Source organism: Engraulis encrasicolus, chromosome 12 (assembly GCF_034702125.1).
Source record: "Engraulis encrasicolus isolate BLACKSEA-1 chromosome 12, IST_EnEncr_1.0, whole genome shotgun sequence".
NCBI lineage: Eukaryota > Metazoa > Chordata > Actinopteri > Clupeiformes > Engraulidae > Engraulis > Engraulis encrasicolus.
In genome coordinates, this window is record NC_085868.1 from 35,763,087 (window position 1) to 35,790,220 (window position 27,134).

General features: G+C 43.6%; 2 protein-coding genes across 4 annotated transcripts in view; both read left to right on the plus strand.

Annotated features, from left to right (window-relative positions):
- Positions 1-308: 308 nt before the first annotated feature.
- On the plus strand, positions 309-6,145 carry LOC134460222 (testis-specific gene 13 protein-like). 3 transcript variants are annotated; one of them, XM_063212676.1, is made up of 7 exons: positions 309-408; positions 744-838; positions 1,481-1,578; positions 3,261-3,497; positions 4,999-5,096; positions 5,232-5,305; positions 5,889-6,145. In XM_063212676.1, the coding sequence occupies exons 1-7, from the start codon at positions 398-400 to the stop codon at positions 6,077-6,079; spliced, it is 804 nt and encodes a 267-aa protein (XP_063068746.1). In that variant the 5' UTR covers positions 309-397; the 3' UTR covers positions 6,080-6,145. The 3 variants fall into 3 exon arrangements, with proteins under 3 accessions (XP_063068746.1, XP_063068744.1, XP_063068745.1); XM_063212674.1 differs by having other exon boundaries at positions 318-444; XM_063212675.1 differs by having other exon boundaries at positions 320-444; positions 5,002-5,096.
- An 872-nt stretch (positions 6,146-7,017) lies between these two features.
- LOC134459530 (neuroepithelial cell-transforming gene 1 protein-like) overlaps positions 7,018-27,134 on the plus strand; it is a 41,726-nt gene continuing 21,609 nt past the window's right edge. The window contains exons 1-2 of the mRNA XM_063211892.1: positions 7,018-7,289; positions 19,449-19,515. Coding sequence (XP_063067962.1) covers positions 7,156-7,289; positions 19,449-19,515 — 201 coding nt within the window. The 5' untranslated portion in view covers positions 7,018-7,155. The remainder of the gene's footprint in view (positions 7,290-19,448; positions 19,516-27,134) is intronic.

Below are 27,134 nucleotides of genomic sequence, written 5' to 3' on the forward strand. Positions count from 1 at the left end.
CATTTGCTTTTGATTAATTTGTGGGTTTATTTACATTTTCTTTAGATAATAATATCCAATATACTTTTTCTTCTTTCTCTTTTCTTTTTCAAGCACATTGAATGTGCTACACAAATAATAATGCTGCTATTGATATGGCTATCATATAGCTTTGTAGTTTGAATGAGGACCAAAGCCAAGTGTAATAACTAGTGCCAGATTCTAGGAGTATTATCCAGTCTCTCTGGTAGTGCTGCCATGAGGACCTCAGTCCATTATGATGTCAGGTTGCACAGCAACAGTTGCATTCCCAATCTACATTCTACGGCCTCTGTTCCAAAATGTGCTCAGTACTGATTTTGAGTCTGTGAGAGTTGGCATCCTTCATTCTTCTGCAGACAAACAAGAAGACAACAATATGGCAAGACAGTAAGAAACAAACAAACCCAGTATGAAATTTGAAAAGTGAGAACAGTTTAGTTGATGAATTTGTTGTTGGCTTTGAGTTTTTCTTAAAACTATACAACTTTCTGAATTGCCTTCATCAATTGTGTATCTCTATCTGTCTGTCTGTCCATATCTCATCTGTTTCTTTCTCACCCCTCATCTGCCTGTCTCTCACCCTGTCCTGTCTGTCTGTCTACCTGTATACTTACATTTCTATGTCTGCCTGCCCATCTCTCTCTCTTTCACATGTCTTTCTGTGTCTCACCTGTGCCTGTCTCTCCCTGTCCTGCCTGCCTGTCTGTCTGTTTGTTGTTCAGAAATGCTATAGGGAACAAGTTCCTGGATGCTCTGCTCCAGCGTGCGGGCAACAATGAGGTCATCAGCCTTGTGGGCCAGGAGGCGTTCCACAAAGGTAGATCATAGACAGCACAAAACTACCATGGTGACTGATGACTTCGTTCAGTCCAATCATCAAGACAAGGACAGTCTAAAAATCTATTCACTTTACTTAAAATCTGAAAAATGACCAAAATGTTGTTTTTCAATACATTTACTGGCATCAGAAGAAGAGTGTGTGGTCTCACTCAATCCTTAGCCAACAAGGTAAAGACAGGCAGCCCCTAGTCAGTTACCATGGCGACAGACAGGCCTTTTCTTCTCTGCTTATTGTACCATTTCTCAGAAGCTAAGGAGACCTATGTAGGCTACGTGCAAGGAGAAAAAGAGAGAGACACAGAAAGAGAGAGAGAAAGACTGCTCTCCTCTGAAAAGTGTGGGGGCAGGCAAATTGGTCCCTTTTGAAATGGTCTCTGCAGGGTGGCCTGTGGGGGGAAAGTGTTTGCCATGGATGATTGGCCCAGCTTCACCATTAGACTCTGTTCGCTGTCAAATTTCAAAGCTATTGGCTGTCTGTTTTTTTAAATCATTATTTCTCTCTGTTGTTAGTTTTATGATTTTCATATGGAGATTGATGAATGTCCTGGTTGTTCAAATTGTTTGGGAAAAGTTTGTTTCACAATTTTTCACCAAACGGACATTTTCTTTTTAATACCAGTTTTAGATTCCCGGGAGATCTGGAACATCCTCAGGGCGCAGTCCAAATCAAAGCTGGCTCAGCTCACAGAACCTCCTACAAGGCCTTCAATCATCAGGGTCAGACTCCTCTACTCACCAAACTCATACATAGGCCTACATGTACTCGACAACTCAGAGGCGTATAAGCAGGGCTCTAAATTAACACCAGCCAACTGGCCAAATGCAGATGAAAGCTGTTTGGCTGGAAGAAAAGAAAACTTCCTGTAGCGTTCCTGTAACTTCCTGTAGCCGTAACGTTGAACAAACATGATCTCTACTCTATTTAAATCATAACAGTAAGGCCTTGGCTGTGGGTTTGATTCCATTTTCAGTCCTCTCCCACTCACTTCCTGTCACCATCTCATACTGTCCTACCAAACAAAGCCCCTAAAGAAAAGCTTATAATACATAGGGTGAACTAAGGTAATTTGGGACATCAGCCAAATTGGGACAAATAAGGTTTTGTGTTGTTTTCTTTCTAAATATTAGCAGCCAATTGCAAAATGGGATGTAATCTTGTTACTGCAACTGTCATGTATAAGGAACAATAATTTTATTTGGTGTTAAGTATCATAAAAGGAATGAGCAAAGGTTTGAAGTGACAGTGGATCCAACACCTGTCAGTTGAGCTAGCTGACATGTCGATTATGCTATCAGATCATAAGGATATTATGACTGAATTAGTGATTATATGGTACAAAATATGATTGAAATACATGTTGTTTTACTAAAGGTTTAACTCAATATCAAAACATTTAGACATCTGTCTTTACTTAATTAAGGAGACATAATTTTAGTAAGTAAAGTGGAGTGAGCTAATTTGGGACAATATTTTAAGCTAAAATGGGACAGTTTTCTCATAGCAACAGAATGGGCTTCTGTTAGCTGTTAGCATAGCATATTAGCTCGCCATAGGCCTATATTGTAATATGCATCCCACATGCTAATGGACATGGCCACAGTCACACATGCCTTACTCCTTCAATATTCTCTTGAAATGGAAATGTTTCAGGGATGTTATATCATTTTTTAAATAGTTAAGATCCTAGTCTACTGTTAACAAGAGAAAAATTGTATTATTATTTCAGTTTGCGCAAAAATAATGATAATCAAACAGACTGTCCCATTTTACATTAAAGGGTGTCCCAAATTACCATAGCATTTTCTCATAACGAAGTTGGTGTCTCACTGTCTTTAAATGTTAATATATTATAAAATATTATACTTTAAAAACTAATTCCTACATGGAAATGTACCCAAGACCCATATGAAGACACACAATTACTAAATGTTGGTGTATTTTAAACTTAAAGTGGGGTTTTTTTGCGATCTACCAAAAGTGTCCCAATTTACCATAGTTCACCCTACCTTTTGCACAGTGCTTCCTGCCCTACCGTGTCTGTTTGATGTTCAATGATGATGTGTGTGTGTACTCGTTATTTACTCTTTAATTTAAAAAAAAAAAAAAAAAAAAAAAAAAAAAAAAAAAAAAAAACTAACCCCTCTGCAACTGCACTTATTGTTCTGTATATCTCCTGTGCACATTGTATTTGCTTGTGATGTTGGCTTGAATATGTCCTATTTTGAAAGTCGCCTTGGTTATAAAGCGTCTGCCAAATGCAATGCAATGTAATGTAATGTAATGATGCTCAAATATTATTCTATTCTATTCTATTCTGCTCTATTCTATTCTATTCTATATTCTATGCTATTCTCTTCTATTGCACTGCATTGTATTAAATTGCATTTTACTACTGCAGCTGGTGGATGAACAGCGCGAGTGCCGTCGCCTGGCGGAGGAGAAGGAGCGCAGCGTGCTGGAGCGCTGCCGCGTCACGCTCATGTACAAGGCCTCCGAGTTCAACCAGGAGCGCACCGCCCTGCTCATCGCCTACAACCCCCTGCACGTCGCCATGGGCAACTGCAGCCAGGCAATGTGGCTCTACAGCCCCTGCAAATACCTGCCCACCAACACCTGCACACCACACCTGCCGCAGGTGAGAGTAATAACAACAACAACAACAACAACAACAACAACAACAACAACAACAACAACAACAATGATAATGATTATACATACATAGGTTTTATGGTGCTTTTCTTGACACTCAAAGATGCGAAAAAATATGGTATAGATTAAGGATGGATGGACGACCAGACAAACGGAGGGACAGACAGATAGATCAATGCCAAGGTGGAAAAGTGGCCTCGTACGTATTGCTCATTGTCCTTATTGCTCATTGCCAGTGGAACTGAGACCTACATAATACTGGTACATACCATGAGTCAGAACTGTGTATAGGTCATTGTACATGGGTAGTGACAATAAAAGACATTCCAGTCTATTCTATTCTACACTACTACAACAGCAGACATTCCTGACTGACTGACTGACCAAAAACAGAAAGGAAAGGAGAGAAAGTAAAACACTGTTTTGTATTGTGGGAAAAGAAAGCTCAGTTTCAGTCATCATCTGTCACCACCTGAGGCAGGGTAAAGAAGAGGTGAGAAAGAATAGGTATTCAGACAGAGATAGAGATCAGCAGTCACCCCTCCAGCACTACCAACGTCCAAATGGTTCTCATTACAGTCATAAATCTGGTATTGTATCACCATTAGGCTACTGTGGTAGCACCATGGCTTGCCAGAGGCTATGTAGAAAAAGATAGCAGTGAACAACAACCTCTTGGGTGTTACTAACTTCCTCTTCTCAAACTGTTGGGTGCTAGACATCTTTTCAGCTTATCATGTGTTTGTTGTAATGGCTATTTTGTGTGAAATGGTGAACATTATCCTTTTATTGCGTATTGCCTTCTGGTGAACAGACGTGGCAGCAAGTCCGTGTAGCTCATGTGTCTTTGTTTGATTTATTTACTTTCTTTTGAATTAATCAATTAGTTCGTCCAGCCTGCATGTAAAGCGCAATCCACTATGAATAGGCTACTAGTCATATTATTACCTGCTAAATAAAATAGACGGAATACAGTTGTTAACCTCATGACAAATTCCTATCTTAATTTCTGTCAGCTCACATCCTGTGGTTAAAGAAACAAAACAAAAAAACCACACACACAAAACAAAGAAAAGTCTCAAATTACTATCTTTGAGCTTTGTTTTTTTTTGGTAACACTTTATAATAATGTTCCTTAGTAAAGACTCAGTAAATAATTAACTAATGATGAATAAAACATTAACAAATGTTTTTATTATTAACTAAGTTTTATTAATGCTTTATAAAATATCTACAAATAATATATTCAAGATTTTACATACCTTATAACAGAGTATTTTATTCATTTACAAGCAACTTGTAAATGTTTGATAAATATAAAATATTAAAATAGCATTTCCTAGTCATTTACAAGCATTTGTTTACATTTCCTAGTCATTTACAAACGTTTGTTAATGTTTTGTTCATCAATAGTTAATTATTTATTAAGTCTTTATAATGCTTTTTTGCATCCATTATTCTAAAGTGTTACCTTTTTTTTCCTTCAGCAGGAGAGAGCCAAGGGAATCAACTCATGTAAGTTGCCACCCCTGATACGTCCGGTATCATCTGAGTCCAAAAAACAGGAAAAGGCCTCAACGGGCAGGTATGGCCAATACTGAACAGGATGATGCAACAGCATGAATTGCAAGTGCGATAGAGAAAAACTCCACGCTCAATATTTCACAACATGTAAATTGACGAGTACATATTTTTGTTTGTTTGTTTGTCTTCCCTGCAGCATTGTACCAAGTGACGCCATGCAAAATTCTGAGAGGAGGAGAAAGAGATGTAAAAAACGGGTGGTCAAATATGGTAGGCCTATGCAAACTGAGCTTTAAAGCAACACTAAGTCATATTTGTTCAGTCACCCTACAGGTTGGGAGAGGATTGGAAGAAATAGGCAGGGCCGCTTCTAGTCAATTTGGTGCCCTGGGCGAGCACCCCCTTCTCTTTTTGGACATTTAGAAATTGACGTCTGTAAACATGACATTGTACTGTACTGTGTACATAATTCTGAGTGCCCATGAATAATAAGTCAATGTAAAGTTTAATGTTTTATTTCACTTGATGTTGTAATTTTGTGAGACTTCTATTGTTTCTGGCGCCCCCAAGACATTTAGCGCCCTATTGACTGCCTATGCCTAGCGCCAGCCCTGCAAATAGGACAAGGGGGTCTGTCATAGGGGTCTCTGCGGCAGGCCTACCTCCTCGCTGCCTTTATCTCACTGTTTTCTATACTGTATTCTGTATTCCTAGCCTATTTGGCTTGAACAGTTTGCAATTTAATGAATAAATTAAGTATTAAATATTTGGAGAAGAAGACCTAAGCAACAATAAATACTTCAACTGCAACTTAGAAATCTAAGTTATAGCCTCCACTTGCAATCCCTTGCAGACCATGAGACAGACTGTGGCGATGTCAAAAAGGACAGCAACTATTTGAAAGAACCACTGACCATCTCCGCTCTGATTGAAGAAGTGCCATCGGTGACTGTGCCTGGTGTGGGGGCATTCAAGCAGGGGCAGGCCTCCATCTGGAAAGTGGAGAGCAGCTATGGATCTGCACAAAGAGTCAATGCACTGTGATCCTCTAAAGCTGACCAAAATGTGTTATTACCACTCAATAAATATTCTATCTTCTATTGTCAATGATGAGGCTGTTGTTTTGTGGCTCTTTAACAAAACAGTGCACAAATGTGTCTGAGAAATGCATGTAGCCTATGCAACAAAATCATGTAGGCCTAAGGGCTACTGCAGCCAGTAGGGCAGCCAGACGGCCTTGGTTTATTTTAGGTCCTACTCTGTTAGAACCATTGACAGTAAATAGAATGGACGCCAAATCAACGCTATTTGCCATTCAACGCTTTGAAGCCAGATTTGGGAACATTCCAACTTACATTCCACCTTAGCAACGCCAAACGCAGGTGCTGATTGGACAACAACAAGACTTCTAACGGTCAATCAAACCATGTTCTGATGCTCATTGGTCAATTTAACTTTTAATATCTCTCTAAAATAAAACATCACCACAAAAAATCACCACCCTGGTAAGTTGGAGAGCAAGGGGACCTACTAGTTGAGCGAAAAATGATCCCCCTGGAGTGGCATTTAAGGGAGATACAGGGTTTTATGTCTCTCATAGGAATGAATGGGATTTGGCCATTTTTTGGTCTTTTTGGGTCCAACCTTGGCTCCAACTTGGCTTCAACAATGAAATAGAATTTTGGCCTCCATTCTATTTACTCTCAATGGTTAGAACACACACAATAATGTAACACGCCATATACCTTCGAAAACCAGATTGTATGAACAAACTTAAGTTCAAAGAAACTGGCAGAGCATACCAACAGCCACGAGTGGGAGGTCTCCACACAATAAAACTTTCAAAAAGAGCTTGACCTGAAAGTTCAATGCCCTTCTGCCTTTTGTTATCGGGGTATATTAACTCCGCCCATAAATTCTGGTCTCCACGGCAACCATTGCCTCAGGTCTTTTCTCATTGGTCATTACACATGTTTCCGCCATATTCAAACTTCCGTCCGCATCGGTTTGAATTTTGCCCCCCCTGCACAATTGCAATTTATTTGGTCAAAATTCGCCCCTACATTGTAAAATATAATCTTGAAGTTTAACTCTGCACTGAATTACGTCCAATATTTTCAATGGAGGAAACGACAGAGCCACAATTCGAGATTCCGGAGCTGAATACGCTGCCGAAAAGAAGAAAGAGCAAGAAGAGGAACTCCACCGTCTTGGACACAGAAACGTCCCCCGAGATCAATAACAATGCGAAACGGTGAGGCGGGGGACTTTGAGGAGTCTGGTTTAATTGTTGTGCATCATGTTACTCAAACACTTTGATAATAGCAGTTTGTTGTTACTTTGCTCGTCGTAGCATCATCCATCCCGTAATGGGGATGTTCTTTAGCTGAGTCTGATAGACGAATGTGACATGAATAGCAAACCAAAGTTAGCTAGGCTAGCAGATGAAGTTTAGCTTCGGAGTGCAGTTTTGTGGTGGATGTTATCGTGTCATTTTAAATTTAGCAGAACGAGGATGCATTGTTGGAGCTAGCTCTAGTGCACTAGTGAGTGAGGAGTAGTGCTGTGTGTGTTGTTGTTTGGTCTAGCGTCAATGCTAAAACATAGGCATGAGTTGTATTGTGCAGTCGCCTATCGGTGAATCTCTGAAATTGTGTGTACACTATGGCACTGCATCCATCTCTATAACACCACAGGAAGAAGAAAGGGTATGTTAGTTTGGTGGCTTTAGTGCGATGTAGTGTAACTGTAGTATGACGAAGTTCAGCTCCTGCAAAATTAAGTAAGCTTGCCTAATTATTTGGGCCATTGAAGCGGCCCAGCCAGAACTATCACACGTAAACGTAATTTATCATTTTGTCCACCGTGGTAACACATTGGGCTATACTTCTGCTTATCCTATGAAGATAGTTTCCTTTTTTACTGTTGATTTAGCCTTGTCCACACGGTGGCACCACATACCCATTTCTGTGGCATGCATGGATCACATCGACCGTTTGTGTGATCATGTGCATGGGATGGAATCATGTGATTATGAGAGTATACTACGCCCTGTCTTATCGATCCTAGGACGGTAAATAAAGACGTGTTTTGTTAACTGTGTTCATATATGAACTCATGTGCCGGTATGGCCTACATTCTCCCACTCAGCTGACGCTGGAGCCAAACAAACATAACATCATGTATGATGAGTTGGGACCTCAATATCGCCATTGCCACGGAGATACGAGAGGGCTGTGTTTACAGAGTTGATTGTACAGAAAAGCAGCGTGCATGCGTGTGCATAAACACACACACACACACACACACACACACACACACACACACACACACACACACACCACACACACACACACACACCAAGGGCTAATGTCATCCTGACCTCTTACATACAGGCCAGACTTTGTTTAACTTTTGCACAAAGGCTGAATATATTGATGGGACTGGGTTTGACTGACATTTTTAAAAGTCCAAAGATTTAGAGTTATGCATGTGTACCAGCCCTGAAATGTTCCATAATAACAGTACAGCACAGCATTATCTCCCCAGTCCCCCCCAGCGACATAACATGGGGTCAAAAGCGGAGGGCAACACTATGATATTTTGAGGAGAAAGAATAACATGGTGGGGGTTTTTGTTGGCAGCCGATGCCAGTTTCCCCCTCCCCTGAACACAGATTTCCATGGCCCGTGCCAATGTTTTTGCCCGCTCCCTGTGACCTTGGACAAGGTTAACAACATGGGAAAACATGGCCTCTGTAGGGCAGGGTCGTGTGGTATGGGGCTATTGAAATTACTGTCTGTGTTGTCGTTTGGTTTGGTTTCCACTGCACGTGTAGTGTCTGATTGTCTGTGTGTGTGTGGGCGGTGCAGGTTTTCATTTGTTTGGCCTGTTATTCCATTTTGTTCAATCTGCTGGTCTTGTCCACTTGCAGCAGATGTGTTGATGCCTGTTCAAACTTGATGCTACTGAATAGAAAAGGGTGTGTCTGCCTGTCTGTCTGTGTGTGTCTGTGTAAAGTCTTACAGAAGTGTTTGTGTGCATGTGCATGCCAGTCTTATTTGTTGAGCTATTCTCTCGAACTTGAGTTGTATTGAGTTCATTATATAGGCCAAGACACTAGCATTTTTTGAAAACAATATTTGCACATTTCAGACACCATTGGTCATCGTGAGTGAGTTTTCAGGGGTGGCTGAACAATGGTCTCTGCAGAGCTTCTAGGATTATCCTGTCTCTCTGGTTTTAGTCTAGCCGGCCTGGCTCAGGCGGTTTGTAAAGTGTGTGTCAAAGTAAGCCTGTACTGGAATAGCTGAAACCTTGTTTGAATAACTGATTCAAGATAGGACACACACTACCAGTGTTTTCGTCTGACAAAATCTATACCCCTTTCAGTTGAATGTGCGTGACTATAGACCACACTATGCTGGTCGATCCATCGGCCAGTGTACACTGTACAAGTAGGTTTGGAGTGTTTTCCAACAGTAACGTGACTGCCGGGGAGCTTGCTTCACTCTTTGCTATTGATCAACTTAGCAAGAAGCCACTGCTGTTGACTCAATGTCTGGAGGACTGTTTTATTGGAGGATTACACACACACCCACACACGCACACCTCAGGACGTATACTGTACAATTGAAATCTTCACTCAAATAAGTCTGTAACACACCCTGAAATGATCGGAAGAGTCCTCAAATCTAAAAATACTTCCTCGCACAAAGCTCTAAGTTACCCGTCAATCCAACAAGTGATGACGACACACACACACACACACACACACACACACACACACACACACACACACACACACACACACACACACACACACACACACACACACACACACACACACACACACACACACACACACACACACACACACACAATGACAAAGCTCCATCCTACAACAAAGCTCAAAGCCTACATATTTGAAATCAATGACTTTTTGACATTTGGGTGAATGTTAATGACGCAGTACTAGTAGTATGTCTGGTTGGTATTTGTCAGGTGTTTACTCTACACTACACCAACATTTACTTACATGACTTAGTTCCCAGAATTTTACACACACACACACACACACACACACACACACACACACACACACACACACACACACACACACACACACACACACACACACACACACACACACACACACACACACACACACACACACACACACACACACACACAGTTTCCTGTGCCACTTTCTAGTTTAATGCTTCATCCTGTATTTAATGCTTTCTCCTGTATTTTCACACTCTCATTCTCAACTGAGCTGAAACGGTTTCCTGCCAACTCAATTGCGCTTTACCCCATCCTGGACTCTTCAAACGTTTTAACACCGTCACAGGCACAGTTTACGTGTAAAGCATTTCCTATAAACGGGTCCTGCTAAGAGAAGAGGTAAAGGCAGATGGCTTGAGACTTGAGGGATCCATCCATCATGATGACGTCCGTTGCAAAAGAGAAACTATAACCTATGGGCAACTTTAATGATGATGAGGAGGGCCACGTTTTTTACATCGAGGAGAGTGTGAGGTGCAGTTGGTTGTTCACTGACTGCTGCCCATTGTTTGGAAGTGTAGGTCTACTCTGTTGGCCAACAGTAAAATTACGGAAGATTGATTCAGTAGTATTTAAGAAAATATATGGCCATTATTTGTTAAAATGAGTCCTACTGTTTTATCTATGGGCCACATTGAGTGAGGAGGCGGGCCCCCTGGCCTCAAGTTGCCCATCCGTGACCTATATGACACCTGTGATTTAAAGCGTGCACACACCACAGGCAGACAACTCCAGGAATGTTGACATTCCTTTTTTCTTCAACCAAAAATTCATGTGGGGATTAGCAGCGAATGAGTTTCTATTTTCGGGTGCTTTCCCGCCTGTGACGTGAAAAGGTGTTCCTGTGAAAATGAAAGAGACTGATGCCACTCCTCTCTCTCGCTCTCTCTTCTCAAGTTCTCCGTTTACAGTAAAAAGGCCCCTTTGCATGTTTCTGCAGGGCTGGAATGCCGTGTGTGTGTGTGTGTGTGTGTGTGTGTGTGTGAACTAAGTCGCTTACTAGTCTCGCTAAACTCTTGTTCTTGCTGTCTACATTGACACACACAAACACAGATACACCCAATGTACAGAATACAGTATTGTCATGTATTCCCACTGAGTTACACCCAGAGGTGGGAAACCCCTGTTTTTAGAGAGTATACTTAAGCCCCACCATGTGTTGACTCTACCTGTCTACATACCACAGCTTTACTAGAGGACAGGATCAGGGATTTCCAGAGTTTTCAAGGAGATGGTGCGTAGGATTTTTAGACATCATTCCACCAATCAGCTCAGTGGCCTTCACACAATCATGAAGATTGTTCAATGTTAGCCATCAGATATAGACTGTATTTTATGTTTTAGGCCTGGGACGTCAGGGAAGCATGATGGGACTAGCCGTACCATACCCTCATACTAATTTCATTCAAGTGTAATATCCTAGTTCTACGTTTTGGGGTAGGCATTGAATTGTATGGTAGTTTAGCCTAACTTGAATATAAGAATGTTAGTTCGGAGGACTGGAGCAAGCCAGCAGATGGACAAATGTCTCTCAATTCAATTCAATTAATAAATAGAATAGAATAAAAATGGTAAAATGTGCAGCTGGCACATGTTACAATAGTGATATCAGGGCTCTGAATGAACGTTTTTTTGTCACCAGTTAAAATGGCTAGTAGTTAGTCTTACAAGCCAAACAGGGTCACAGTGTGAAATGTCAGCCTTTTCTACCAACTAAACTGAAATTTGGCCGCTTGGCAGGTGTTAATTTAGTGCCCTGATGGCATACAATGCTGTTCCAAAGATCAAAGAGTTGACTGATGTCAAAGTCCTAACACTCCCAAGTGTGCATGATTGACATGTTGCATGAATTGCTTCACATGGTTAAGACTGTTGGTATGATGATGTGTGATTGTGGAAGACAGAGGGGTGCGTGGTCGTGTTGAGGTGTTTCTACACTTAAACATGCGCCAGAAGGCCCCTCCGATCAGCAGGGGCCGATTTTCACACCAATCATCAGGCAAATTCTGATTTATAAACTTTGGTTGGTATATTGAATTTGGAAAGAGAATGTACTTTATAGTGGCTGAATAAACAAACACAGTCAGGTATGATACTGTATTTAATGCGTCATTAGTAGTCACCCCAAGGTCAAAGAGTCATTTGATTTCAAACTGTCATCGAGTGTGCAGAGGCGGCGGAGATGTGTAATATATGTGCATAGAAGTGCAGACACGTACGCAGGTCTGTATTGTGTCATCTTATGGGTGTGTGTGTGTTCTATTGAACGCATATCGTCAAGGTGGACCCTTCCAATCATTTGGGGTGTGTGTGTCTGTGTGTGTGTGTGATGCCTATACCAGACTTCATTCCTTTGTATGTGCTCAGTGCCCTGTAGAGGCGCCCAGGACCGTGTGTGTGTGTGTGTGTGTGTGTGTGTGTGTGTGTGTGTGTGTGTGTGTGTGTGTGTGTGTGTGTGTGTGTGTGTGTGTGTGTGTGTGTGTGTGTGTGTGTGTGTGTGTGTGTTGGCCAGATGAACAGTGTTATTACTGTGAGCTTCTCAGGATGCTTACGGTGCATTCTTCCATTAAGTGCTTCCTGCATTCATCTCTAGTCACAGACAAACACAAACACACTATGTTGACCATCAAGTGACAGGTGTGTGTGTGTGTGTGTTACAAAACGTAACATAAAAGGGACACAAAACGGAAAAACGGTATAGAAAAGATATTTATTATATGGAGTCTAGGGGTGAAACAGAACGAGGAGCCGAGCTCCTTGTAAAACAGAACCAAAAACGCTTTCAAAAAGCCAGCAAAGGTGAAGCAAAAGCACGGTAGTCAGCGCACAGGGGAAGCGACAGGCCGGATGCTCGGAGGAGAAGGAGGAAAGGTCATCCACCCTCCAGTTATAGGCGCCGCTCCTCCCCAAGCCACAGGTGTGGCAATTGATCAGCGCCGCAAATCTAACAAGGGACAATAATCAAATTAACGGGCAAACTACCCGGAGGTAACACCCCCACCACAATTATGGCGACCATAGTCGCCAAAAAAAACAGAATAGAAACATCAGAATAGAAATGGGAAGGTGCATAATAGCATGCAAGGAATGCATGCTGTTATGCACCAACAGGCAAACATTTTACAGGCATGACAACGTTGCACAGTCAAATGTGTCAAATTGGTTGGCAGCGCTGCCAACATCTCTGAATTCTTTAGTCGGCCCCGGACAACGCAGCGCAAGGGGGCCGTGTCAACATCCTTACTCCCAGCTACTGCGGAGAGTAGGACAACGGGTGAATCACGCGGCGCACGAGTGTGATAAGGCTTCAGCATGTTTATATGGCAAACGCGAGAACTGAAGCGCTTACCAGGAGTAGCAATCACATAATTCACATCAGACAGTTTCCTTTCGACACTGTAAGGACCAAGGTATCTGGCCTGGAATACAGAACCCGGAACAGGCATTAACGCCAGAACCAGAACCACCAAAACCAGAATACCAAAACAGGTTACGAAACTCATCAGCTTCTTGGTGCTTAAACAGCTCAGATGGGGACAAAGACAAGTCAGGGCCGTCGTGCAGTAATTTCGGGATTGCCGAATCGAACACAATTTTGCTTTTAGGACCTTTTCCTTGAGCCTAACGCACGCCTCTGGCTTCAACATGGATGTGTCAGCTAGAACGACGTCTGGGTCCGCTTTGGACTCGACAGCCTTTCTAGCTTGGGCACGCTTCACTACATTGGCGGAAAGCACACCAGGATGCTCGCGCGCACACTGATCGGGCGTGTCGGATACCGACGATGTGGTCACTACTTCGAGCGGCGCATCACAGCTAAACACTTTACCACGACCAATGTCGTTACCCAGCACTAGTGTGACGCCTGGGACGGGTAAAGAGTTATGGACAGCAACAGTCACTTCGCCACTAACAAGGTCAGACCGCAATAAAATACGGTGGAGAGGCATCTTGGATACCCCCTTTCCAATGCCACGAACCAGCACGCTACTGCCTGTGGCAGTGCGCGCTGACAATGGCAGGACCCCCTGTAGAGGGATAGTTTGATTCGCACCGGTGTCGCGTAACATGCGTACTGGCACTGGAGAGACACCGGACACGGACACGGTCCCTTCTAACAGGAATGGTTCATACAAAGATTCGTCTACGGTTGTGACATTATCGGAACAACGCTGTAGGGGCGAAAGTGTGTGCACCAAACCAGCACTCTTAGTGTTACCATCTCTCGCACGTTTGCACATCAATTTAGGGCAATCAGCTATGACATGGTCAGAATTACTGCAGTAGAAACAGCCTGGCTTATCGGACGGTACAGACGGCGACGTTGTGCCATTGCGATTACTAGACACAGGAGACGGTGGGCGAGGTCTGGCATAGGCACGGTCCTGGTGGATGAGAGTGTACTCATCCGCCAGGACACATGCAACGGACAGGGTTTTCGGTTTCTGCTCACTGACATGTGTTGCAACAGAAGGCGGCAAACAGTCGATAAATTCCTCGAGAAGAATTAACTCGCGTAGTTTTGCTCGGTCATCTGCTTTGACTACAGCACACCAATCAAACGAAGTTTCCTTCTTCCGGCCAAACTCGACATATGTCTGATCCGCTTTCTTTCGGAGCTTACGGAATGTCTGGCGATACGCCTCGGGGGTTAACTGGTAACCGCGCAGAATGGCATCTTTTACATCGGCGTAGATGACACTATTCGCAACTGGGAGAGACGAGTAAATTTCCTGGGCTTTCCCAGTCAAAACACACTGGAGGAGAGAGGCCCACTGATCTTTTGGCCACGCAAAGTTAGTTGCAACCCTCTCAAAGTGCGGAAAATACCACTCAACGTCAGTCTCAGAGAAGGGGGGCACCAATTTGATATTCTTCGCCACGTCAAAGACAGTTTTGTTTTTGCTCTTTTCCGCTTCTAATTTTAGGCGGTCACGCTCCAACTCTAGTCGCTGTTTTGCAAGTTCTGTCTCTAACTCTAAACGTCGCTGCTCGAGGTCTAACTCTCGCAGACGGATAGTTTCAGAGGGACTATGCGGAGCGGAGGGAGAAGTCGGTGATGTGTTTTTGACTGGCGTACGAGGTGGCAATACCCCAGTTTCGGCGAAGACGTCGAAGAGTTTCCTTTTAATGCTATCTTTGGTCTTCTGCTCCTCAGTGTCTAACGCGATGTTGTATTGTTTGGCCACTTCCAACAATTCGGGTTTGCTAAAACGATGCAGTTTAGTGCGTGACGGGGATTCAACAAAACCTTTGATGGCGGCCATGATTACTAATGATAACGAACAACTGATTAATCACGGATAGTCGCAGCAATTTGAGTGTGCATAACAAACCGGCAACTAAAACAGGCACACAGATTAACTAAATGCTCCCGAGCCAAGTAGCAGCAAGTCAAGGCCAAATAGGCGTTGAACTGGAGCTACAAACAAGCTACAATTAAGTAGCAAACAAGCTACAATTAAGTAGCAACAGGTGGTCAATTAAGACAGGCACGGATGTGCAGACATGACCACAAAAAAACAAACTTCCCAAAAAACAGGCAGTTTGGCACGTGCATTGGGGGGACAAGTGGCGAGTGAAAAATACCTGGGTAAGGGTGGATCCTACTCTACTCCTACTCTGTAAAAGAGAGAAAACAAGAGCCTAACTGACTGCGTTTCTTCTTTGGCATACCCAGCTCGAGGCTTCAGGGAGCCCCCTCCTGGGATAGCCACAAAAACGACTGAGAAAAGGAAAAACAACACACCCCAGCCCAAAAGCGATACGGGGAACTCACCACGGGGAAAAACTGGGGAAAACACGGCACGGCCAAAATGCGAACAAGACTACAAAAAGGTGCGAGGGGATGCGAGAGGTCTAGGGGGGGAAATATCCCGGACGAGCCCCCAATATGTTACAAAACGTAACATAAAAGGGACACAAAACGGAAAAACGGTATAGTAAAGATATTTATTATATGGAGTCTAGGGGTGAAACAGAACGAGGAGCCGAGCTCCTTGTAAAACAGAACCAAAAACGCTTTCAAAAAGCCAGCAAAGGTGAAGCAAAAGCACGGTAGTCAGCGCACAGGGGAAGCGACAGGCCGGATGCTCGGAGGAGAAGGAGGAAAGGTCATCCACCCTCCAGTTATAGGCGCCGCTCCTCCCCAAGCCACAGGTGTGGCAATTGATCAGCGCCGCAAATCTAACAAGGGACAATAATCAAATTAACGGGCAAACTACCCGGAGATAACAGTGTGACTCTTTGTGAGACTGTGTAGGGTGCAGAAGTCAAGCTCTGTGAGGGTGTGTGTGTATGCGCGCTTACGCACGCGCGCCTTTGGGCACGACAGCTTACCGGATGCCTCTTTCGTGTCTTGGGAAGGACTTAGACCAAACACACACACATACATGTCACACACACAAACCTCAGGATCTTTCTCACATACCACTGCATACCATCAGACAGGTTAGTGACAATAGTGTCTTCCCATTCTAATACCTGCATTGTTGCAGATGTCCTTTTTCAATGACAGTTTAGTATGAATGGTATGCATGATGTTCAGTGTTCACATGGGTAAAAGCAAATGCTGCTCTTTCCTTCAAACAGATACAATACATACACACACCTACCTACCTACACACACACACACACACACACACACACACACACACACACACACACACACACACACACACACACACACACACACACACACACACACACACACACACACACACCTCAGGACATATCTGACATACCACTGCACACCTAATCAGACTGATTAGTGATGATTAATAGTGTCTTCCTATTTCTAATGTGTGCATTGTTGTGGATGCCCTTTTCAATAACAGTCTGATTGGTATGAATGTCATTTTCACAACAATACAGCTATTTCAGGTCACACGCACATGCGCAGGCACACACGCGGGCGCGCACACGCACATACATACACACACACAGGCCCTGTCTGTGGGAGGATTGCGCATTCAGTCTTAGAACTTTTTTTCCTTTTCTCTTATCTTTTTATGCACACTCCTTCGCAAGCAGAACTTGCATCACACACACGGACACACACACACACACACCACACGCACAAACACACACACACACACACACACACACACACACACACACACACACACCTGACCGCACTCCCATACCCCACACACTCCACCCATGCCCTAAGGCTTTTGCCCAAGCCTCACAGGTCTGTGCTTTTTGCATACTATGTTATGTGGCTTAGTAGTGGCTGCCAAAAATGACAAGACTCTGTCACGCCATTTACTTGCTAGAGAATCTCCCACACCTAACAGACACGCCACACACCAGATGAACTTAAGGAAATGGCATGTGAAGCTTAGTCAGAGTTTTCATTTGAATTAATAAGTTCTAGCTGTAGTGCCGAGACGCGACCAGCATCCTTACCTGAGACGAGGGGGGCAATGGAGAGCCCTGTTGATGGGCCTAAACCAGACCACACACACACACACACATACACACACATGGACAGAGAGAGAAAGCACAAACGTGTGTATGATGGTGTTAATTGGATGTGTGTGTGTGCGTGCGCGCATGTCTTTGGGCAAGACAGCTTACCCAATGGCTCTTTCATGTCTTGGGAAGGGCTCAGGCCACACACACACACACACACACACACACACACACACACACACACACACACACACCCCAGGACATTTCTCACATACCTCTGCATGTACAATCGGACAGGTTAGTGACAATAGTGTCTTCCCATTCTAATACCTGCATTGTTGCAGATGTCCTTTTTCAAATGAGTGGTATGCATGCTCACGTTATTGAATTAAGTACTACCTGTAGTGCCGAGAAGCGACCCGCATCATTACCGGCAGAGACTGATATAATAGGAGGACAGCGGAAAGCCCTGCAAATAGGTCTAAACCAGACACTCGGGCACACACACACACACACACACACACACACACACACACACACACACACACACACACACACACACACACACACACACGCATTCAGAGAGACAGACAAAAACATTTGTATGATGCTGTTAATTGGATGTACGTATGCACAGTTCCTCTTGAATTGACTTGCTTTGTCATGTCATATGTTTATAGGGGAAAGTACTGTATGCGTGCGTGCAGGCACACACACACACACACACACACACACACACACACACACACACACACACACACACACACACACACACACACACACACACACACACACACACACACACACACACACACACACACACACACACACACACACACACAGGGAAAAGAGGGGCCACAACATGTTTTGTATGATGCTGTTGATAGGATGTAATCTGTATAGTTCCTCTTGACTTGACTGTAGACCTTTATCTTGTGATGTGTGTTTATATGGGAGTACAGACTAACATTTGATCTGTTTCACAGATATGGCCTTGGCTGTTTACTATAGGGGGGGTGTCGTGTCTTTTTTATGTTCACCGTACCTCAGACTTGACTTGTAGGACTTTCATTTTGTTGTGTGTGTGCGGGTGTGTGTGTGTGCGTGTGCGTGTGTTTGTTCACATCACCACAGACCCGTGTGTGTGTGTATGTGGTTGTATCATGTGTGTGTTGACAGAAGAATGTATCTCTGCTGTACAGATTTGTGCTTGGGTGGATTATATGTGATCGTGTGATCGGCAAACAATCCTAGAAGTCCACAGGAGGAAGAGCAGTGGAGTGCCTTAACTGCACAGGTTGTTGTAAGGAGCAGAGCATAACATCCGGACTCTGTGTGTGTGTGGGTGTGCGCGTGCGTGCGTGCGTGCTCTATGCAGGCTGCAATTCTTATCTCCCAGTGTAAACACTGGGCCTTGTCAAGAGTGTGTGAGCCCTTTGAAATGTTTTAGCCCCTTTCACTTCACACTGCAGCACACATGAATACACTAGTTGTGTTAGGATGGACACACACACACACACACACTGGTTTCCATGGTTTGTGTGCAGAGTTCAATTACAGTGATTTGGCTCTGACTTGGTACCAGTGGGGTCAGTGTTTTTGTAGAGTTGCACGTGGAGCTGTGTATTCCAATAAAGTGTGTGCATGTGCACGTGCATGTTTCCGATGGCCTTGGCTAGCTTAATTAATAGCTGCATGGTGTCATCCGATGATTAATCATCAGCTACTGCTAACACTTATCAGAGTTAGTTGTTTAATTGTTTTTATCCCCCCCCCCTCTCTCTCTCTCTCTCTCTCTCTCTCTCTCTCTCTCTCTCTCTCTCTCTCTCTCTCTCTCTCTCTCTCTCTCTCTCTCTCTCTCTCTCTCTCTCTCTCTCTCTGTGTGTCTCTCTCTCTCTCTCTCTCTCTCTCTCCATCTCTCTCAATCCAGGCCTCCGTTGCGGAGAGGTAGTTCGTTCACCTTCCTCACCCCGAGCTCTCAGTGGGACTTCAGTCTGGTGAGTCAAATACTTTGCTTCCTTTCCATAATACACTGTGCATGTCTGTGTCTGTGTCAGTGTGTGTTTCTCTTCAGGCGATGGATGCATGCGAGACAGGATTGTCAGGTTTGATGAAAACACACACACACTTGAAACACAAAGAAGCACCTACAGTGCCATATGAAGTAGCGAACCGTGTGTGTGTGTGTGTGTGTGTGTGTGTGTTTGTACTGTGTGCATTATGCATTGTCTGCGCTGACATGTTTGTGTGTCCCTGAGTTTAAATGGGGCTACTACTCACGTGCTTATCTCGGGTAAGAGATTTGTGTTGTGTCAGGAAGTGTGTGTGTGTGTGTGTGTGTGTGTGTGTGTGTGTGTGTGTGTGTGTGTGTGTGTGTGTGTGTGTGTGTGTGTGTGTGTGTGTGTGTGTGTGTGTGTGTGTGTGTGTGTGTGTGTGTTTAGATTGCCTGCTTCCTGTCCTGTCTCGGGCAGCGCCGCTTTGGCCGTGTCACAGGTTAAACAACTGCTGCACGTGCCCCTAAGCTCACATGGACAGACACACACACACACACACACACACACACACACACACACACAAAGCCCCCAAACCCTGAAGAGCTTAACCTGCCTGCCAAAGCGTGTCTTTGGGTCGAAAGCTCAGCGTCAAAGGGGTGTTTGTGATTATGGTCCGTCTTGCTTTTCGCTGGAATAATACACACACACACACACACACACACACACACACACACACACACACACAAACATACACTCATTTTGCAGAAGGTTTGGAATCACACACATGCACCTTCATATTGCAGAGTGTCTCTTGCAGCAGAAGTCTCTTGCATACCTTTGTAGGTTTCTGGAATCATTTATATGCATGCACACTTGCATGTCTTCTGTCTTTATTACAATCTAATGCACCCAAGCTCTGTTTACTGTCTTTGCATAGATGTGCATATTCGCTCTTTCACATTTGCAGGTTGCTTTAGCCAAGCACAGACTGTTTATGCACACGGCAAGAAAAAAAACTTTCAAAAAACATAAAAAACATTTATAGTAAGGTCGCCAAATTCCGCCCACTTCACTGATCACTTCACTGAAAACGTGATAATATCACTCTTTCAAATACTATTTAATTATGCTATTGTATATTTTTGGATAGCTGCAACTGTGTAGATGAGGTAATGAGCAATATTAGCTAACATTGGTAGCCCTTTCTATCGTAATTTGGCGATAACGTCCAGCATGTCCAAAATCTAGCTTCAGCACAATTCACCGGAGAAAGGCTCCCAATTCCTCCCGCTTGATTTCAGGTCGCGTCTGTATTTCCGTTACTGTTCATTATTCCTTCATGCTGTTGTGTTGATTTCGTTCACACATGTAGTACTGGCTTTACCGATGCAGGAACTGTGATTAGTTTGGTTGTTACTGTTTGGTCCTAAACTGAAACAGGGAAGCGGCCAGGGCGAGTTTATAGCCAGAATGTCGTCGTGAAATTAAAGTTCCATCTGCGGTTACGACACCCTTCATTACAATGCTGCTTATGGCCGTTTGACTCGGTTTTAAATGTCATCACCGTTTCAAATATTAAGCATACAAACTCCGTATCATGTCGATATCCATTCCTGACTTAAACAGTGGATAAATATTTTACTATCATCACTTATAAGTAGGCGGGCGGAATTGGGGGACGGGCGGAATTAGGCGACTTGGCTATATATGGGTCGATGGAGGACGAATGCATAGTGCACAACCTAAATCGGACGTTATTAGTCAGTATTGCTTTTAAGGGTTGCTTATATTCTTGCCAGATTTGTGCAAATGCAGACTTTTTAGTTATCGTTAAAATATAAGTTTCGTTAAAAAAAAATAGCCCCCAAAGTGATTTTGCATGAAATGACCCACACATTCTTTCTCTGAAGTGTGTGTGTGGGGGCGGGGGGGGGGCACTCACACAGGAATGTCTATCTCTGATGTGACGTGCAAGACGTCGGTGCTGTGCGTAGCATCAGGTCAGCAGTGTGCCCTCTGACGCAGCTACAAGATGACCCGATAGACCAAGTACCTACCTGCCATTACCTCTGAATCTCTCTCTTTCCATCCATCCCTCCCTTTTGTGTTGTTTGTCTTCCTCCGTCTTTTCCCACTGTGTCTTTTCTGCATGGCATTGGTCAGCAGTCTGGCCTCTGACGCAGACACATGGAGTAGGTGACCTGACCACCACAGCACCCGGCCCTACCATTACCTCTGTCTGCCTCCACTTCTCTGATTTTCACTGTGTCTCCTCTCCTCTTGTATGTCTTCTTTCACACTTTCTCTCTCTTTCTCTCTCTTTCTCCATATCCCTATTTTTCTATCTCTCCCCTTGCCCGTCCTTGTTAATCCCCTTACCCCATCTCTGTCTGTCTGTCTGTCTCTCTGTCTGTCTGTCTTGTCTGTCTGTCTCTCTCTCTCTCTCTCTCTCTCTCTCTCTCTCTCTCTCTCTCTCTCTCTCTCTCTCTCTCTCTCTCTCTCTCTCTTCTTTGGCTCTCGCACTAATTTTCTCTCCGTTTTCTCATTCCCTCTCTATTGCACCTGGTATTTCTCTCCCATTATTTTTTGCCATCATCCTTTTTTCCCCTTTCATCTTTTACATGCCCATGTCTTTGTCTTCCTTTCCTTCTTCCTTTGTTCTCTCTCTCTTTCCACACGCGTGCAGTGCAGTGCACACAGGGTTCCCTTATTAGATCAGCATCTGTTTAACGAGTGGTTTTCATTCCTCTTTCTCTCTTATGTCCAAAGCGCTGTTTACTGTAAACCTGTTGCAGTGATTGGATCCAGAGCTCTATTACTGCTTTAAAATGCACGCGCGCGCACGCGCGCACACACGCACACGCACACACACACACCGGTGGGCACTTGCACAAAGCATTCTTGCGCTGATGAAGGAGTGGAGGGGGAAACTCTATCTCACCATCGCCCTTTCAGGGGCGAAGTGTGTGTGCGTGTGTGTGCGTGTGTGTGTAGGGGGTTCAGGGAGGATGCCGCGCTTAATCTTGTGCCAAGTGCTGTCTTCAGTTTCCTTCAGTGCCCAGCGTGCGCACACAGGAATGCATGCACGCGCACGCACACACACACACACACACACACACACACACACACACACACACACACACACACACACACACGTATATCAACGTCATTAGGCATTTTAGATGAAAAGGCCTTTATAGTGCACACCTTTTGAAATGCTATGAGAAAAATGATAACGGTGTGATAGTGGGTGGTGTGTGTGTGTGTATATGTGTGAGAGTTTGTGTGTGTGTGATTGTGAGTGAGCACGTACGTGTCCCAAGACAAGGGCACATAATTGTGGAAAGCCTCTTGGAATTTTGTCTGCCTAAGTATATTGTGTGGCTGCAAGTGGCAGACTGAGGTAAAGCGTGACATGTCTCAGCACAAGTGCCTATAATGGGGGAATCACCTGCCTTGCTGTTCTCTCAGTGTCAACTATGTTACGGCTGATTTCAAGAGAGCCCCTGTGCACAAGCCCTCAGTAATACAGGTGCAGGTGTGAGGCAAGAAAACTTGATCAAAGATGAAAGCTCAGAAAGCACCGCACCCTCTTACTGTTACTTTTTTAAAGAGCCAAAAGTGGACCTTATAACCAGGGCTCGAAATTAACTTTTTTCCTTTGTGTCCCGCAATGGTCCCAAATTCCACTTTGTATTGTCCCGAATGTAACCAGAAGTGTCTCCATTTTTTTCGCACCTAAATAAGTGGTAAATTATGTCCACGTTCGATTTCATGTGTGACTATGGTTTTGTTAGCAGTGCAACTGTGAATTCAGGTTTTTAAGAAAAAAACGAGGGTGTGTTACATCATGAACATCCGTGTCTTGTATAGAAAAATGCCTTGAGTAACCGTGTACATTTCGTTTTTCCAAGAATATATGAGCATGGTGATATGAGGAAATCTGCATTCAATGACATTATATTTGTCAAACTGATTGCTTTAGGCACCAATATAGCCTGTACCCATCATGTATTGTAGACTCTGTTGTAACCAGCAAGCCTGTTACTCTGTTGTATATTTACAGAAAAAAAACTGCTTTCATTTAGCCTACTACACATCAATAACAATTCAGACTGTTTAGCTTTAATTAAAAAGTGGCAATAGTCTAACCTAGTTTGACTTCAGCCACTGGTATTGATGGACATGCCGGTGGAAGATATCCAGGCTGTGCCCTCCTAGTGTTGCAACAGCTTCAGCCAGTCTCAAAGAGATTTGAAATCCGATGATAGTCAGGTTAGGTGGAAATGCGGTAGGTTTTTGATGCGCATAATTAGGAGTATGAAAACGCAATTCAAGAAGTTTCCTTTCCGTTTTTAATTCACGTGACATTGACATCAAGACATTTGATAACCTTAAAATAAATGCACAAGAGAAAACAACACCACACATTTACTTCACTTTCGGGAGAGAGGCTAGCATGGAGGGGGAGGGGTGGAGGAGAAAGAGGTATTGGAGAGAAACAATGCGCTGGCGATGCCGTAAAATTGAAGCGTGTTCTTTGTGCATTGTCATCAATGAATTCAAACATGTGCGGTGAACTTTTTCCCTCGTCAGTTAGACCTTGGCTACTAAGCATTCCTGCTTTTACCAGCACAGAGGCATACATTGATACTTCAACTTTTACTTAAATGCGTTTGTATGACGATGTTCAGACTAGGCCTATCTAGCCTTCCTTTCCAGTCAAATTCGAATGCTTGACGATCTTGGCTAACAACTACCCCTGTTAGCTTGCTTGCCGTTTCCCCAACTATTTATGTTGCTGGAAAATATTGTTTGCGGTTTCTGGTGTTTTGGGCAGATAAGCATGCGACAGGTGGCAACAGGCAACTGCGCATAATGTTTGGGGCTGTTGCTTACCTGAAATATTAGCAAAACCGAACTCCATTCCTCTCACAACTTAACCATTTCTACTGGGATATATCCTTGTTGACTTGCAAAATAAACAGTCCAGAGCCCATTTTCTGAGAGCATTTCTAGTTCAGGGTGAAATGGCATAACCAACGGGACAACTTCTCAGCGATCCGATGTGCTCCGAAGAACACAAGAACGCGCTTGCAGTTGCAGCTGCGAAATCTTAATCAACATTCTAGAACACAATGCACGGAGTGTTATCGGAAAGCTTTCTATTGCTATTTTCGCTGATGGTTGGTGTTGAGTAATGGCTTTGCAAATATAATAGCCTACTTTTAGAATCTTTTCATTGATATTTTTGGACGGTCCCGGCATGGTCCCAAAAATGATAACTTTGTGTCCCCCCAACATTTTTTATGGTCCCCGGGACATCGGGACACCGTTAAGTTCCAGCACTGCTTATAACGCACTGAGCAAAACGCGTTCGTTCCAAATAAAAATTAGGAAAAAAGATTTGCAGTAAGCAGTGTGCAGTGTTTTCTGAACTTTTCATGTTAAAGCTGTTGTTTGCTTTTGTCGCCTTTGCGTCCCCATCCCGTTGCCAAAACAATTTTGTTGCTTTTGTCACCTTGTACGCACGGCTATTGCTACACGGCTGTGATGCCTGTAGTAATATACTCTGGTCTTTATGGAAGGATGTCTGCGCTTCAGCCCTTGTGGTGCTCACAGTCCAGACCGTAGAATGAAGACAGACTGGGCTACTTCTCAGTGACTAGACGCAGGGATGACCGGAGCACACAACTAGGGCTGGGACGATTAATCAACTAATCGTGACTAATCGACTATAAAAATTAGTCAAAGAATTTTCATAGTCGATTAATCATTTCATTTAATTCAATGCTTTCTTACTTACTTTACCAATGCTTTATTACTTTATTGAAACCTAAAATTACCCAGCACGAATGAATTGGACGTTGTATCTCGGAGTAAATAAGGTATTATCATGATTTAAAGCTCATATTGAGCTCAGGGACCTAATTTTAACGGTATCTTCCTTTTTTCCCCAATTTCCTTGAAGATTTAAGTGCAGAGTACTTGAAAAATTAATCGTTTGACTAATCGACTATTCGAAAAAAATAGTTGATAGATTAATCGGGAGAAAAATAATCGTTTAGGACAGCCCTACACACAACATACTTTGAGAGGTGCACAAAGGGACTGACATTTCGACACACCTCCTCCTCTGAAGAAGACGCAGGTGCGTCGAAACGTCAGTCACTTTGTGCACCAAAAAAATAAAAGACCTCTAAAAGTATGTCGTGTGCTCCGGTCATCCCTGGGTCTAGTCGCTGAGAAGTAGCCCAGTCTGTCTTCATACTTTGGTCTTTATTCTTTACATAGAACATTTGTATGCATTATCACAGTGTACTGTGTACGTGTGAGCATATGCGCGCGCACAGGATTCTCACAGCCTTGAGTCCATATATGTATGCGGAAGGGAATGACACTGAGGCTGTGTGTAAATTCCACATTTCACACACACACACACACACACACACACACACACACACACACACACACACACACACACACACACACACACACACACACACACACACACACACACACACACACACACCCGTACATTCCTATCTGTTATCTGATTCTGCTATTAACCTGTAGCCTGCAGGGTGGGAAAGTATTCTGCTACTCCAATCAGTGTGTCTCTCAGTCTCACGCTCTCTTGTAGCCACTAGCTTAATTGCGATCATACTCCAATGACAGATTCATTTAATGCCAGCGATTGTACAGCTCTCATTTAATTCTCAGATAGACACACACACACTGGCGCGCACACAAACAAAGGGGATAGGCGGTAAAATGAGCTGTTGTGAGTCATGTACTTGTACCAATGAACGCCGGCCCCACCTGTTATTTTTTGAAGTGATAGGAGCAGCATACATACACACACTCCCACACTCTCGCAATAAAAAGGCGCTTCATTGGCACAAAGGCACGCACGCACACGGGTCAAAGACGTGCAAAATGAAATTGTCATTCAGTGTAATGGATACCTTCTGCTGACTGTAACTGTAAAAAACATGACTCTTTTTATTTTATTTTTTTCCAGTGAATTCATGAAAGCCTCGGCTGTCATCCATTCACTTGAAACAATTTAAAAATCATGTTTTTTTACCGTTACAGTCAACAGAAGAATGTATCCGTTACACTGAATGACAATGCCATTCAGGCACACACACAACCGCTACAGTCAACAGAAGAATGTATCCGTTACACTGAATGACAATGCCATTTTGCACGTCTTTGACACACACACACACACACACACACACACACACACACACACACACACACACACACACACACACACACACACACACACACACACACACACACACACACACACACAAATGTGCTTAATTGGCATGACATCAAATACCTTACATCGAATAGATATTGCACAGGAAGCAGTAGTATTAGAAGATTAGAAGTGCATACAAAATAAGAAAACGTATGCTTAACATCGTACCATGAAATGTGTGTCATTAGTAATAAGAGTAAATCACATAAAAGGCGAACGTCTATATTTATGTATACAGTTTATTGTGACATGATGCACAGGTCTCACCAGTATGTCTAGAGATATGCATCAAGAAGATAATCTCTTTAGACCAGAGCCTGTCAATCAATCAACTCCTTACCCCTGA

What these genes read in the sequence shown, in the direction of transcription:
- LOC134460222 (XM_063212674.1), top strand. An exon ending in GAAAAGGCCTCAACGGGCAG is followed by an intron (nt 5,097 to 5,231) that starts GTATGGCCAATA and finishes TCTTCCCTGCAG; the next exon opens with CATTGTACCAAGTGACGCCA. An exon ending in AAAACGGGTGGTCAAATATG is followed by an intron (nt 5,306 to 5,888) that starts GTAGGCCTATGC and finishes AATCCCTTGCAG; the next exon opens with ACCATGAGACAGACTGTGGC.